The sequence below is a fragment of the Piliocolobus tephrosceles genome, chromosome 15, assembly GCF_002776525.5.
Source record: "Piliocolobus tephrosceles isolate RC106 chromosome 15, ASM277652v3, whole genome shotgun sequence".
Taxonomy (NCBI): domain Eukaryota; kingdom Metazoa; phylum Chordata; class Mammalia; order Primates; family Cercopithecidae; genus Piliocolobus; species Piliocolobus tephrosceles.
In genome coordinates this window covers 105633307-105649690 of record NC_045448.1, presented here as the reverse complement: position 1 = coordinate 105649690, position 16384 = coordinate 105633307, and the positions used below count along the sequence as shown (strand labels likewise).

General features: G+C 40.0%; 1 protein-coding gene and 1 non-coding gene across 2 annotated transcripts in view; both read right to left on the bottom strand.

Annotated features, from left to right (window-relative positions):
- Positions 1-13028, bottom strand: part of KIAA1211L (KIAA1211 like) — a 54406-nt gene extending 41378 nt beyond the window's left edge. The window contains exons 1-2 of the mRNA XM_026456414.1: positions 12959-13028; positions 4137-4305 (exon numbers count right to left, since the gene is read on the bottom strand). Coding sequence (XP_026312199.1) covers positions 4137-4305; positions 12959-13028 — 239 coding nt within the window. The remainder of the gene's footprint in view (positions 1-4136; positions 4306-12958) is intronic.
- Positions 6979-7040, bottom strand: LOC111542266. Its single transcript, XR_002731499.1, has one exon. It is a non-coding gene; the product is annotated as a U7 small nuclear RNA (small nuclear RNA).
- Positions 13029-16384: the final 3356 nt, after the last annotated feature.

Genomic DNA, 16384 nt, shown 5'->3' with positions numbered 1-16384 from the left:
ACATGTGCAAGGCCATTCACTACAGCAATATTCAGAAGACTGAAAGACGGGAAACACGCCGTGCCCCTCAGTAGGCATCTAACTGAATCAACCATGAGTGTCATACAATGGAGGACTCCACAGCTGGTCTGATGGGCAGGAGGGTCTCTCCACGCTGCATACAGGCATCACCAGATACTACTAAGTGAAATAAATAACAACCACTGCAGAACAATGTCCACAGTATGTCAGCACTGCATAGGAAAGGGGGGCCTGGATACTATCTGAACATGTGTGTGTTTCTTATATTTAAAAAAATGAAAACAGAAGAAGAAATAACAAGTAAATAAAAGTGGTTTCCTTTAGGGGGAAAGAAATAACTAGATGAGGAGACATAGTGCAAAGATACCTACATTTACCACTTCGTCTTTGAAACTATGTAAACGTTTTATATAATTAAAAGACGAAACCAAACAAAAAGAGAAATTAAAAAATCACTAAAACTAGAAAACAAACACAAACAAACACATCTAATTTTATATCAGATTGTTGGCATGACCACAGAGAGAATATAATAATTTCAAGTGGCTTTGACTCCACATCCAAGATAGAATACATTCTAAGAACAACAAGAAAACCAAAGATAACAAATTGCACTCACTAATCTTATGAGTAGTAATAATAATTAAAAAACCAAAAATATTAAATTGCACTCTGCAGTTTTATTAGCAATAACACTGATTATAAGACAGTGTGCAGAAAAGTACTTATAGTATCTTTAACTTCCATGTAGGAAAGGGATAAATTATTATGAATATATGATAGGTTACAGAAAATAAGTCATTTCATTAATATCATAAGGAGCCCTGGTTTCCAGTGTAAGAGAAAAGAGAATACAAAGAATTAAAGAAGGAAAAATGTTGTCTTACTAAACTTGAATTGGAAATATCAGCAAATTAATGATGAATTTTTCTCTTGAAAAGTAAACCATTTCCTAGCCATATCCACTGGACAGGTTTAGAATCAGTGACAGCCAATTAGTGATTATCACCCCTGGCAGGTGGACTGAGGTCTTTAAAAGCCATTTCACACCACAAGGAGGGGGCCAGGGCCCTGTGAAGAAAGTGCTGATTCCAGGTCAGGGGAAGAAAATATACCAAATAAACCTGAGATTTCTCATTGGACAAGAAAGTAAGGAAGCCATCAAAGATGAATGGGGTCATGTCAAAAGACAGAGCGAATTTCAAGTGACTCTCAACAGCCTAAGACGGAACAACTTGAGCATTAAATGAATAAAGACTATCATGGATTAAAACAAATCAAATATTTAAAAAGTAATGCATTCCAATGATATCTGGAGAAAAAAAGAAAAAACAAAACCCACTGGCCACTGTCAGGAGTTGCCAGGGGACCACGTCATTACTCTGAGGGTGGATCAATGAAAGGAGAGCCAAGCATGATCCTGACTTTACTCTAGATTGTATTTCAGAGCAACCAAGCAATTGATGAAGGAAAGTTCTTCATCAAAGAATTTCAGTTAGCAAGTGTACAATGAATGACAGAATTAGAAAAACCACCACTTTGTAGCAAAATAACAAATCATCACCAAGTGTTAAAACTGTCAGGTGAAGGCTGGTGGAGGGGCCACAATGACACACCCTGAACCCACTGCTCAGAAAGCATGTGACTCATCACAGGATGTGACAACATCCAGCACCTGCTTGAACCTGACAGCATCTGTATCCACCGAATGATGTACCGGGAATTGGGAGAATATAGGAAAGAGCTGAATCACACCAAGAGAAAGCAAAGCCAGAATACGGGACATTCTGCAGGATACGCGGCCCTGCTTTTCCCTCAGATCAATGACGTGAAACAAAGGGAGAGGGCAAAAGGAAATCGTTACAGCTTTAAGAAGCACAACCGCCTTTGGGAGGCCGAGACGGGTGGATCACGAGGTCAGGAGATCGAGACCATCCTGGCTAACACGGTGAAACGCCGTCTTTACTAAAAAAATACAAAAAACTAGCTGGGCAAGGTGGCTGGCGCCTGTAATCCCAGCTACTTGGGAGGCTGCGGCAGGAGAATGGCGTGAACCCGGGAGGCGGAGCTTGCAGTGAGCTGAGATCTGGCCACTGCACTGCAGCCTGGGCGACTGACTGAGCGAGACTCCGTTTCAAAAAAAAAAAAAAAAAAAAATTAGCACAACCGCACAGACACAGACGCGATAAATGGGCGTCACTTTCTTCAACAGACAAGGTCCCATGTGGTTTGCTGGCACTAATGTGCCTTAGTAAATGGAGCTGTTTTCCCCCCAGTGATGGATGAGAAGTTGCCGCAGACTCTCCACAGGCCAAACAGTACTTTCCTCTTCCTCTGTGCTGCTCTCTAAAAATGTCATCTGCACTTCCCAGGCCTCCTCATGCCCCAGCCCCAATCTTCCTTGCCTAGCATCAAAACCAGCAAACTGTTACCAGTCACTGAGCACCAGCTCCCTGCAAGGTGCTGGGAATATCAAGGTAAAAAGCACACCGTCTCCACTTCCCCTGGACTCCTGTGGCAGGGAGGACATCAGCAAGTGGACAGGACAATTCATCCCAGCTTGCCCCTCTGGCTGGGCTCCTGTGTGTGGTTGGAGGGGCCACACCCAGGCCTGTCTCTCTAACACCAGAACTGTGTGCTCCAGTCAACAGACGGGGTGGATGGGGGTGGATATTAGAGTTTCCCTGGGGCTTGCAAAGTGATGACATTGAATAATTAGCAATATTATCGCGATAACATCTCGTTCCCCAAGAGTTCAGAGCACCGCCTAAAAAAGTGCATGCACGGCCGGGCGCGGTGGCTCACGCCTGTAATCCCAACACCTTGGGAGGCCAAGGTGGGCGGATCATGAAGTCAGGAGATCGAGACCATCCTGGCTAACACGGTGAAACCCCGTCTCTACTAAAAAATACAAAAAATTAGCCGGGCGTGGTGGCGGGTGCCTGTAGTTCCAGCTGCTCGGGAGGCTGAGGCAGGAGAATGGCGTGAACCCGGGAGGAGGAGCTTGCAGTGAGCCGAGTTCACGCCACTGCACTCCAGCCTGGGCAACAGAGTGAGGCTCCGTCTCAATAAAAATAAAAATAAAAAGTAAAAAATGCAAGCACAGTGTATCCCTTCCACACTTCACACGGTGCAATGTGAGTCTATTACAATCCCTGCTAGCACCAAAAACAAACAAAACCAAAAAACAAACCCAAAACAGAAAAGAAAAAAAAAAAAAAAGTTCCAATCTTTCCTTTCCAGTCATTTGGTGCCACCAAGTGGCCAGTAACATTTCTACTCCTTTAGAAAACAGGCGAGGAAGCTGGGGAGGAGGGGAGAGCAGGGGAGGGGACAGGACACCATTATCCGGATGCTCAAGCCTGGGACCCATCTCGGCGTGGTCTGTACCCCAAACCTGAGGGATATGATGTTTTCTGCGGAGTTCTACCCTTAAAGGGCCAGTGTTGTCTTAAAAAAAAAAAAAGGTAAAAGCTAGCATAGCAACAAATCTGTTTCGTTTCCTCTTAGTCACAGAAATAACTGCTAGAATAACTGCAGCATATGTACTGTAACTATATTTTAATGAAATACAAGTTACAAAAATAAGGATTTCTTTACTAGACCTCCCTAGTTTTTTGTGCTTATTGGGTCTGTTCTTAATGATATTTTTGGATGATTTTTTCTAAGATAGCAAGAATTGTGCCCTCCCCACCCCCATCAAGTGAAAATATTCTGATTAGATTATTCAACGTTCAACTTTAGAGAAAGGTATTTTTCTAGTATAGTATCTAGTCCTCAAAAGAGTTTTAAGTCAAGTTAAACCAGGGCCCCTATCCTGATCCTGTCACTTTCAGCTGTAGGATACTGGGCAAGTTCCAAGTTTTATCTAGGGCTTATTTTGTCCATCTAGAAAATGGCATATAGTACCTCCTCTCCCACAGTTATTGTGGATTTAAACACACACAGCGTTCTCCACCCCTAAGTTTGAAAAGACAGAAAACACAACTTCTATGGAAGAACCTCTAATGGAATTACCCAGGAGGAAAGGGGGCTCAGAAATCCAGCAAGTTACCAGGATAATGAAATAGTGTATTTGGGTGCTCCTGGCCCGAGAGATGTAAAATGCCACTTACTCCAGCTCATCCTCGGAGTCGTAGCCCACTGGCCCAGACTCGATGGCAATGACCTCATTCCTCGTCTGACTTTGTTTCCAGGTGCTACTCTCTGTGGACGATGGCGATTCTTTTCTCTTCTTCTTCCCAAAAAACTTCTTGAAAGTTTTGAATTTAGATTTTTTCTTTCCTATACAGATTAGAGAAAAAAAAACAAATAATAAGTAAGAGTGTTACAGTGTGTGTTTATGTGCATGTATGCAATGGGCACGTAAAAGAGAGAAAGCAAGATTTCCATCCATGCATCAGTTATCTGCTTCTGGAAAGTCCTTTTACGGCGCAGAAGTACATGGTATACCAGTTTCGCACACCTGAAAACACATCTTGTTTTCTTTTTATTTAGGGTATTTAAGTAAAAGAGCCAAGAACACTTTGGAAGATGATCACAGAATCAAAATTAGCCACTTTCTTCTTATTTACAACCAAGTCTAATTTCTAAAATATATGTAAGTCAACTACAAAAGTCCTGAGGAGGTAAAGGTTACAGCATAACCCAAGCTATTTAGAAAGTAATTCTTGGCCAGGCATGGTGGCTCACAACCTGTAATCCCAGCACTTTGAGAGGCTGAGGCAGGAGGTTTGCTTGAGCTCAGGAGTTCGAGACAAGCCTGGGCAACATAGTGAGACCTTCTTACTACAAAAACAAACAAACAAACAAACAAAAAAAGTTGGACATGGTAGCACATGCCTGTACTCCCAGCTTCTAGGGAAGCTAAAGTGGGAGGTTTGCTTGAGCCCAGGAGTTTGAGGCTGCAGTGAACTATGACTGCACCACTGCACTCCAGCCTTAGTGACAGAGCAAGACCCTGTCTCTCAAAAAAATATTTAAAATTCTGAAATGCTTTGTCTAGTGTGAATACATCATCAAGGACAGAGGAGGCCCAACCTCATGGGCAAGAAGGTGGCTCTCTAGGGCACCAACTGTAGGATGGGCTAATGACTTTTGTTGAGAAAAATAATGAGACTGGTCATCCCCAAAGGGGAGGGGTGTGGCCAGGCTGAGCCCAACTCTGCCATGCTTCCTGGATTATTAGAATTCACCACACTTTTCAACATTTTGTGATCACTTCTCTGGTGACAACTTCATTCTCTCCCACAAATTCTATCATACCCAGGTTTCCATGATTTCACATTAGCTGCTCAGCAAAGTTCATTCCTTTTCCAGAATAGTTACAGAACTGACAATGGAGGGATGTAGCATCGTAGATTACCAGGATGCTGTCTAATACATCCTGAAAATTTGCAAAACAATTCATTAGATTTTATAATAATTTAATAAACTGAATTCCTTAAAAAAACCCAGGATCTTTCTGTTGTGTTTATATTACTGCCTCCTTGGGAAGCTTACATGATCTTACTCTCATGGGGAGAATCACTTAGGATTACTTTAGTAGGGGTTCCTACCTCATTACAGGTAGAACAAATCACTCTCCAAGGATAAATCAGTTCTACGGCACAGTTTTCTCAACTTCTAGTGTGGAAGTGTTCTCAACTTTACAATCGTAAAAAATGTTTATGTTGTTAGTAGATGGTTCTCAATGAGCATTTATTATTTTGAAAGACTCTTAAGAGTTTTCTGCATTTCGTCAGGACACCCTGTGGCTTTTGCCTAGTCAACAAATTGGAACGCATCCTCGAAGGCCTGAATAGATACACAACCTCAATTCATGACCATCAAAGATGCTGCATTAATGGTATCCTCAAGTATAACTGGTAGACCTCAAGTATAACTGCTGTACACCTTTGTTCCACTGGCAGGGCTGAGTCAGCCATCCATTTGTTCGAGTTATATTTCTTCTCCTGCTAGCCTTTGTAATTCAATTTCTTTAACGGTTACAGGACTAGTCCAGTTTTCTACTTCTTGAATCTGTTTTTTTAGTAACATTTTTCTGAAAATGTATTTTTTCCAAATTTTCAAATGTATTGGCCAAAAAGTATTAATAATATCCTTATATCTTTCAAGCATTCACAACATCTATAGTGACTGATGCCTCTTTTCTCACCCTGATATGAATTGTCATAAATGTGCCTCTTCTTTGTTCCTTGATCAATGGCACCAGAGGCGGATCAATTTTAATTGCCTTAAAAAAGTTTAGCTTTGTTAATTCTTTCAGTTGAATGTTTATTTCATATTGTATTAATTTCTGTTCTTATCATTATTCCTTCCTTCCTACTTTCTGCAGGTTTACTTTACTATTTTCTTAAACTTCTTGAGATAAATATTTGGTTTATTACTTTTTAGACTTTCCTGCTTTTATAATATAATATTTAAGGCAATGCATTTCCCTCTAAGTCTGTTTTAGCTGCATCTACATAGTTTGGAATGTAGTATTTTCATTATTGTTTGGTCAAAAATATTTTCTAACTTCTATTATGATACCTTCTTAGACTTATGGGTTATTTAGGAAAGTATGCCTTCTTCATTTCCAAGCAGTTGAGGATTTTCTATCTGTTATTGATTTCTAACTTAATTGCACTGTGGTCCAATAACATACTCTGAACGATTTGAACCCGTTCAAATTCGTTGATACTTGCTTTATGGCTTACCACATGAACAATTTTTTAAAATGTTCCTGGTGTGCTTGAAAATAATGCATTTTCTTCAGTGTTCTATATATGTCAACTAGAAGATCTTTTTTAAAAAATAGTGTTGTCCAAGTATTTTATATCTTTACTGACTTTAAAAATGTTTGTTTTAGCAATTACTGAGAGAGATGTGTTAAAAATAACCCCACTCTGATTATAGATTTTCTTATTTATCTTTAGCTGTCAATTTCTACTTTACAACTTTATTTGTTGGGGAGGTTGCTTTCCTGCAAAAACCGGAAAGCCTGCTAGACAAATTCTAAAGGAGCTATAATACTTACAACTTTCTATACTACGTTAATGCATAGAAATGTAAAATTATTATCTTGCTGAGGAACTGAACATTTTGTGAAAGGGCCCTCTTTATGTTTAGTTATGTTTTTTGCCTTACATTTCATTTTGACTGCTATTAGTACAGGTAGATCATACCAAATTGGAAAATCTGAAACGCTGCAAAATCTGAAACTTTTTGAGCTCCCACCCGATGCTTAAAGGAAATGCTCACTGGAGCATTTCAGACTTTGGATTTTCAAATTTGAGACACTCAACTGGTAAGTATAATGCAAGTATTCCAAAATCTGAAAAAATCTGAAATCTGAAACACTCCTGACCCCAACATTTTGGATAAGGGATATTCAACCTGTAGAGCTACACCATCTTCCTTTACCCAGCACTCACGAGGTACAGGTTTTTGTATCCTATTACTATCCTTACTTTTCTGAACCTTTATAGTTAAGATTCATATATTTAGAGTTTTGGAATCTAATCTGATAATCTTTAACTCTTAACTGGAAAAATTAATGTAATTAATTAATCTAAGTAGTCCACTCACACTCACTGTAATTACTGATATATTAATAAAAACAAATCTATCATCTTACGTGTTTTTTCATTGATCTTCAAAAAAAAAAAATTCCATTTCTTCCGTTGCTAGTTTATAACCCTTATCTTTTGCTTCCTCTTTCCGTGGTTACCCTAGAAATTATACTACACATTTGATTACAGGTCAATACAAGGACCTTAGAATTCTTTAATTCCATTTTTATGCACTATTGTTTTAATTCTGATTGTTTAAAACAAAAAAACCAAAGTTATTTCATGTTCACATAGATGTATCCACTTGCTTATTGTCTTCTTTGTTCTTCATTCCTTCTCATATTCCAGATTGTCCACTAGAAAGATTTTCCTTTGGCCTGAGGGCACATTCGTGTAGAATCTGTGTTTACTGGGGGTTTACTGGGGCCAATCCAGTTTTTGTCCGAAAATGCTTTCATTTCTCCATCACTCCTGAAATACATTTTTCCTAGGTATAACATTCTATTAAGTTGGTGCAAAAGTAACTGCAGCTCTTGCCATGACAGTTAATGACAAAAACAGCAATTACTTTTGTGCCAACATAATAGTTTCGCAGTTACTTTTCCTAAGGATATTTACAGGCTATTATTTCCCCGTTTTGTGGCTTCTATTGTGTTGAGAAGTTAGACATTAGTTACTTTTTTGCTCCTGTCCAGGTAATCTCTTTTTCTCAGACTCATTTTAAGATTTTTCATCCTCTTTATTTTTCTGCAGTTTTACCTCATATGGATTTTCTTTGATTTTTCCTTCTTGGGATTCATTGGGTTTCTTAAACCTGTGGGTTGGGTCATCTTTTTGATAAAATCCAGAAAATTCTCAGTCCTTCTCTCCTCCCCTGAGACTATGCTCAAATGGCTACTACACCTTTTCACTTACTCTCTATGCCCCTTGTTCCCCTTTCTGTATTTTCCATCTTTTAACCATACTATGGTACATTTTGTATAATTTCTTGTGATCTATCTTGATCTGATATAATCTGCTGTTATAACCATGCATTTTAATAATTACATTTATTTTACATAAATATAATTGAAAATAAAATTTTAATAATTACATTTATTTTAAATGAATTTATGTAAAATAAAATTTTAATCATTACATTTATTTCTAAAAATTCCTTTGTTTTTCAAATCTGCTACACTTGCAAAAAAAAACTTATTTTGTAAATTACACACAGTAAAATTCGTTCTTTCTGGTGTACGTAGAGTTGTATAATTATCACCACAATCAAGATACAGGACTGTCCTCATGCCGCCCTTGTGTAGTCCAGCATTCCCCGCTACCTTTAACCCCTGGCAACCACTTATAACTTTTCTGTTCCTATAGTTTTGCCTTTTCGAGAATGTCACATAGCTTAAGTCACACAGCATGTCCCCTTTTTCATTCTGGCTTCTTTCACTCAGCACAACACATTAGAGGCTCACTCATGTTATACCCAATCAATAGTCTATTCCTTTTTATTGCTGAGTAGAACTCCACTGTGTGGATATACCAGCTGGTTGAACCATTTCAACCTGCTGAAAGACATCTGGGTTCTTTTCAGTTTTTAGTAATTATAAATAAGTTGCTATAGTGCGTGCGTGTGTGTGTGTGTGTGTGTGTGTAAACATAAGTTTCCACTGCCAAGTCAATACCTAGGAGTTGGATTGCTGAGTCATAGGTAAGTGTATGTTTAACTTCACAAGGAACTGCCAAAGTGTTTTTCCAAAGTGGCTGTGCCATTTTGCATTCCTCCCTTCAGTGTATCCTTATCAGTTCCTGTTGCTGTGGTGGTTTTCTCCAGACATTTAATAGGTGTGTCCTGGCATCTCACTGTAGTGTTTCTCTGCATTACCTAATGATTGCAGATATTGAGATTTCTTCATATGCTTATTTGCCATCTGCACATCTTCTTAGGTTAAAGCATCACTTAAAATTTGCTCCCCACTTTGTAACTGAGTTATTTGTTTCCTTATTTTTGAATTTTGAGAGTTCCAAATATATGCGGCATATAAGTCCTTTATCAAGTGTGATTTATAAATATTTTTTTCTAGTCTGTGACTTGTCTTTCCATTTTCTTAAAAGTGTCTTTCTCAGAGCATATTTTAAAGTTTTGATGAAGTCCAATTTATAAATTTTTTCCTTTTATGGATTCAGGTATTATATCTAAGAATCCTTGCCTAATCCTTGGTCATAAATATCTTCTACTATGCTTTCTTTTAAAGGCGTTAAGAGTTTTATACTTAGGTTTATGACACATTTTGAGTTAATTTTTGTATAATCTGTGAGGTATATTTACATATGAATGTCCAATTGTTCCAGCACCATTTGTTGAAATATTATCTTTACTCCAATGAATTGTCTTTGCAATTTTGTCAAAATTAATTAACCATATTTGTATGGGTCTGTTTTTGAACTCTACTTCCTTCTGTCTCTGCATATCTATCCTTTTGCCAATACCATACTGTCTTGGTTACTGCAGCTTTATAGTAAGTCTTAAAAACAGGTAGTATGAAGCTTTCAACTTTACGTTTTTTCAAAATTGTTTTTACCTATTCTAGCTCTTTGCTTTTTCACAAAAATTTTCAAATCAGCTTGCCAATATCTGCAAAAAGTTCTGCTGGGATTTTAATTGCTTCCTCTTTACCCCTCCTCCTCCCCATTTCTGATGGGTTATTTGAAAAAAAATCATCCCAGGCACTAATATTATTTGATCTATATGGACTTGGCTTTTTCCTAAATGAAAAAATCTCTGACTCTTCACGGATATCAAATAAATTATTACTTGTCAGTATTCCTGCTAAAGAATATTGAGCTAACTGTATGTCAGTCTTCCATAAGTGACTTTTAAAGATTGCACTGCAATCTTGGTATATTTGTGTAAGAGTTCTGAGTGCTTTTCTGTATACGTTGTATAATCATGTCATCTATAAATAGAGACAGTTTTATTTCTTTCTTCCATCTCTCTTTTATTCTTTTCTCTTGCTGTATTGTACTGGCTAGGTGCTATGCCACTTTTCCCTGGATGTTTTAAAACTTTTTTATTATCTTCAGACATAGTAGGCATAGTTGTTTTATAGGATGTATTTGGTAATTCTGATATTGATGCCTTCGTGTGTCTGTTTCTCTTGTCTGTCTTCACGTGTGCATGGCGTTCTCCTTGTGTGCATATCTACGTCCATAGTTCCCCTTTTTATAAGGAAACCCTACTCCAATATGATCTCATCTCAACAAATTACATCTGCAATAACCCAGTCTTCAAATAAAGCCACATTTGGAGATGCTGGAGACTTCAACATATGAATTTGGTGGCAGCACCATTCAACACATAGCATGTTCGTTCTCATTCATAGTACACTGCTGCCTTCGATGCTTGATTATCACTGACTATATGGTTGTCATGACACTGAAAATATTGTTTTCTCTAATAATTTGAAGTCTAAATAGAAGGCGCCTTCCTTTAGTGAATATTATTTGTTTATGCAAAGTACCTGGGTTTGTATCCAGTCTAGAAGCAGTATGAACCAAGTTCAAGGGTTCAGGTTCTCTGAATTACCCAAATGGTGTAAACTCAAGCTACAAACCTACAAAAGAGTTGGTTTACCCCTACTTCACACCTACTCAGATTTGGTAGCTCCCTGGCTCCCCTTTATCGTAGAGAATGTCTTCTATTAGACAGTCTACCCCACACAGACCTTGTAGTTTGATATTTGACCTTGCTCTCACTTCCACCCCATGAAGACATGAAAATTTCCAAGATTGGTAAATGATCTAAGGGCAAAAGTGGCTTTTATACTCTATTATCTCTCCAGGTTACCATTTTCCTTTTCTATTTTTTTTTTTTTTTTTTTTTTTGGAGACAGGGTCTTGCTTGTTGCCCAGGCTGGAGTGCAGTGGTGTAATCATGGCCCACTAAAGCATTAACCTCCTGGGCTCACACAATTCTCCCACCTCAGCCTCCCAAGTAGATGGGACTACAGCTGTGTGCCACCATGTCCAGCCCATTTAAAATTTTTTTTGTAGAGACAGATCTCACTATGCCCAAGCTGGTCTTGAACTCCTGGGCTCAAGCACTCCTCCCACCTCGGCCTCCCAGAGTGCTGGGCTTACAGATGGAAGCTGCTGTGCCTGGCCCATTTTCCTTTCAATTCTGGCCTTATTATTTCTTACTTTGAAAAATATTTTAAAGAATATTCTTATCTAAAATTTTAAATTTTAAGTGGAAGAGGATTGGTCTGAATAACTTAAGCTCACTATTTGAAAAAAAGAAAACTTAGTCCGTTTTCTTCAGTAACCTCTGTATGTATTCAGAACTAGCACTTATTGAGGTCATTTCAGGCTGATGAAATATTTATTCAAACGTTTCTTGTTTAAAATAAGTAATAATTCAGTGTCCTATAATATGAGAAAATTTGAAACTCAATTTTTCTTCAGGGCTCATCTAAAAGCCCTCACGTTAAATTTGGATTTATTTGGTATCCATTGAAATGTGACAGAGGAAAAATGGTTCTAATATGAAATAATAAGAAAAAATCTATCTTTAATATCTGAAATGGAGCCTTTGCTGATATTAGCATCCGAAGCTAGTGGCGAGCAGCTAGGATTTAATATTATTGGGAGCTGTTTCTCCTGAACTGTATCAAAGAAGATCACTACTGACATTTTTAATGTAAATAAGAGAGAGATGGAGGCCTTGGTTACCAAAATAAGGGGAGTATATGAATGGCTAATCTAGGGAAAGGGTACATTGTGGGGAGATTACTTTTTAAATGTCAATTTTACAACTCTATCGACATAAATAGCAATATGTGAATAACAGTAAACCAATCACATGATTGGAGAACTCTTACAATGTCTTGTGAGATGGTGATTCGTGGGCCTAGAATTCAGCTCAGCAGAGAACATACTAAAGATCTCCTCCAGAACAAAAGTCATGAAGGAGAGGGATCAAAGAGTCCTGACGTAATTATTTTTTTACAGATGATCAGGCTACCAGGTACTTTGCTCAGCCTCCTACTGACACCTTTGGATATTCTTAGATGGTGAATGAATCCATTTCGTACCTCTTCCTTTGCATTCATGTCAACCAAACACAGGGACATGGTTACCTCCAGAAAGGAGGAAAATGAGCTAAAAGGTCCCTGTGCTTGACAGAGAAGCAGAGGAAATCTGCCCCGAGCAGCCTTAAATAATGTGCATGTGCCCTCAGTCAGTGTGAAGGGCCTGGGGGTATCTGAGCACACTGGGAAATGAACCCCCACTTTTCACACAGAGAGCCCCAAAGGCCTGCCTCTGTCAGCCCCTCTTCCCCACCCCACAACAAAGCAAGTTCCCTCCCCAGAGCAGGGGAAACAGGGCCTTACCTGTGCTGTCCTCCCCAAGGCCTTCTGCAGTCTCCCGAAGCTTAATGTCCATCACCCTTGTGGAAATCATGTCGAGCTCGCTGAAATTAGATGGAAATTCACGTCACAGAAACGTGGTTAGCAGAAGTTACCAATGAGTGAAATGGTGTTCGTGACCGCATTTGCCATGATCTGGCCTGCACACACCCCAGCAAAGACAGTCCAGGGCAGAGTGCAGCACAGTGCAGGCCAAAACCACGTCCACAGCCACAAGATCAGCAACCGCATAAGCGTTTAATCACTGACTGGGGCAATTTAATGGAAAACAGATCACTGAAACAAATGCTTCACTAATTTACACAATGCAGATTAGGTTTCTTTCAAAACAGTTTTTCTCAAATTATAAGAAATGATTTTTTTCCTCTTGTTTACTACAGGAAGTTTGGAAAACAGAATGAAAATCACCCATAACCCAACCAACCAAGGATAACTATAGTTAATGTTTTCCTTTCCTTCCAATAATCTTTTATGCAAATATTTTGTCCACATGCACACATATCATATTAGGAAGCTTGACTTCCTGATTGTCTTACTTATACCACATCATTAAAATTCTTCACGTGTTATTTTAATGGCTACCTAATATTCTGATATACTACTGTACCATCATTTATTTACATTGAGATTCTTTTTTTTCGAATGCAATGAAAAATTTCAAACAGATACAAAAATGTGAAGAACATACAATGAACTCAAGATATGGCTAATCTTGCTTCATTTTTACCCCCACACCCCATCTCACTCCTAGGAGATGATTTCTAAGCAAATCATCCCAGACACGATGATCATTTCATCCATATAAATTCAGCTGCTTCCTGAATAAAAAAATCCCTCACTCTTCATGGAAATCAAATACGCGATTATCGGTCAATATTCCTGCTACAGAATACTGAACTAATGGTGTCCAAGCCTTCCATAACTGACTGTCACAGTATGCTCTACCTCCAAGGAGGTGAAGGTCGCCCACCGACAAAGCAACAACAAATGGATCCCATGTCGCATGGAAGGTTTCAGAACTTACTCATGTTTTACATCCCAAGAATCTTCATACTAATAAGAGCATAACATGGGGTGGAGCAAAGGGCCAAAGACTTGGATGTTAGGCAGTTCTGGGGTGGCATCTTTACCCTACCACCTACCAGTGCCAGGCCTCAGTATCCTCATAGGCAAAAGGAGGATAATAATACTATAATGAAATGAGACCAGGACAGGGCATGCAGCAGGCACAAGCTGAGCCCTGCTGTCAGTTTCTGCAGCCCACTCCTCACCGCCGCGTGCTACTGTTTATGCACAAAGGCTTCCAGAGCACACATGCCCGGAACGGCCTGGCAGCAGGTAAGCACCGGTCGTCCAAGCAAATGGCTCACTTCAAAGTCGCCATTGTCAGTCACGGGACAAACACCCGGCTTCCCAGCTGACCTCTGTGCTTCCAGATCCCCACCGCCTCATGGGCTCAAACCACTGCCAGGTGACTGATGAAAACATGTTCAGGGTTGCAGAGGAATGTCTGCCCAGAGACCGCAGGCCACACAGGTGGAGAACCGTTTCCTTCATGTGACATGCCAGGTGGAAACACCCCAGAGCTGTGACAATGGAACATCATCTCTGTTGGGCCAAGTAACTTGTCTTTTTTTTTTTTTTTTAGACGGAGTCTCGCTCTGTCGCCCAGGCTGGAGTGCAGTGGCCGGATCTCAGCTCACTGCAAGCTCCGCCTCCCGGGTTGACGCCATTCTCCTGCCTCAGCCTCCCGGTAGCTGGGACTACAGGTGCCGCCACCTCGCCCGGCTAGTTTTTTGTATTTTTTAGTAGAGACGGGGTTTCACCGTGTTAGCCAGGATGGTCTCGATCTCCTGACCTCGTGATCCGCCCGTCTCGGCCTCCCAAAGTGCTGGGATTACAGGGTTGAGCCACCGCGCCCGGCCTAACTTGTCTTTCTGAACACGCGTTCCCCAAACCGCAGTAAAGTTCAAGGAAACGCCAGATGTAAAACCGTACTTAGAAAGGCAATGTGGCAAATACCCGTCCCTCCCAGACCTCCTTTTGCTCCTCACGCGAAGACAGTACTTCTCACTGGAACTCCAAGGTCAAGTCAAGCACCTCAGTGTCCCCTCAACCAGCACTTGCTCTCCACCCTTCTACTCTTGGAGTTCTGAGAGCTCTAAATCCAAGTCAAAGAAAACTTACTCTTTAAACGAAATCCGGACCGGCAGGGCCTCTTCAGGGATTCTAATGAACTTACTAGAGTGCTGAGCCTCCAGCCCCCGCTGCAGGGCACAGCACTTTGTCAATGTGTATCTGGGCACCCACAGAATCCAGGGGAGTCCTGCCTCTAAAAAAGACCCCTTAATGTGGAGGCTGCCCCACTCCCTCTCCCTCCACCCTAACTGACCACAGGCTCCTTCCCAGCTTATAGCAGAGTTCCATCGTTAGTCTCAGCTTCTATTGAAATATTTCTACAGAAGTTAATTCACATAAAGAATGAGAACAGATTTTAATATAGTATTTTAAAGATTTCAATCTATTATATTTACCTACACAATGCAAAGAAAAATATCTGTACCCTGACTCCATACATCTGAACACATAATTATGTATGAAAGCTTTAGTATTCACCCCACAGATTCCCTAATCCCACACCACCCTCCAGGCTGTTTGGACCCCTATGGATTCTTTCTCACCTCCCAGTACCGTTCTTTCACATTGTTCACCAAGGTTGTCAGCAATAACTTGTTTGGGAGGTGTGTCTGCTTAATATCCCTTCCTCCCAAGGCTGTGGGTTTTGAGGGGTGAGTGCTATGCCTATTAAACTTACTGCTCCTTTACCAGTACCAACGACAGTGCCCGACCAAAGAACTGAACAGAGCACACAAAACAAGAGAACTGACAAACTAGAGGGGCTTCTGGGTATTAGAATCCTTTGAGATCTTTGAATAGCAATTCATGTAACCTCAGAGAGCTATAGAAAGACCCAGAAAGAGCGACTCTTGGTTCACCTTTCCCTCGTCAGTTTGAGGAGGTGATTTAATCTACCTGTGGTCAGCATTAGGGAAAACATCCACCTTTATTCAGTCTTTACACCTCCCTTTCCAACAGTGCTCTCCCTCACTTTCTTCCCATGGCAGGGTTCTGCTATCTTACCCTGTGTCACCTTCTCCAGGGTCTCTGTACCCACCAACTTGCAGGTCAGTATCAGCAGTGATGTCCTCTCAGAGGTAACTATTTTAAGCAGAAAACTCCAGTGAAAGGAAGTAACTGCCAACAAAGATTCTAAACTCCAGAAAAACATCCTTCGAATTTAAAGGTAGGTTAGACTTCCAAATGGTAGAGTAGCCTACACTGCAATAAAACTTTCCACTGATGATAAGTATAAACCGTGGTGAAAAGATT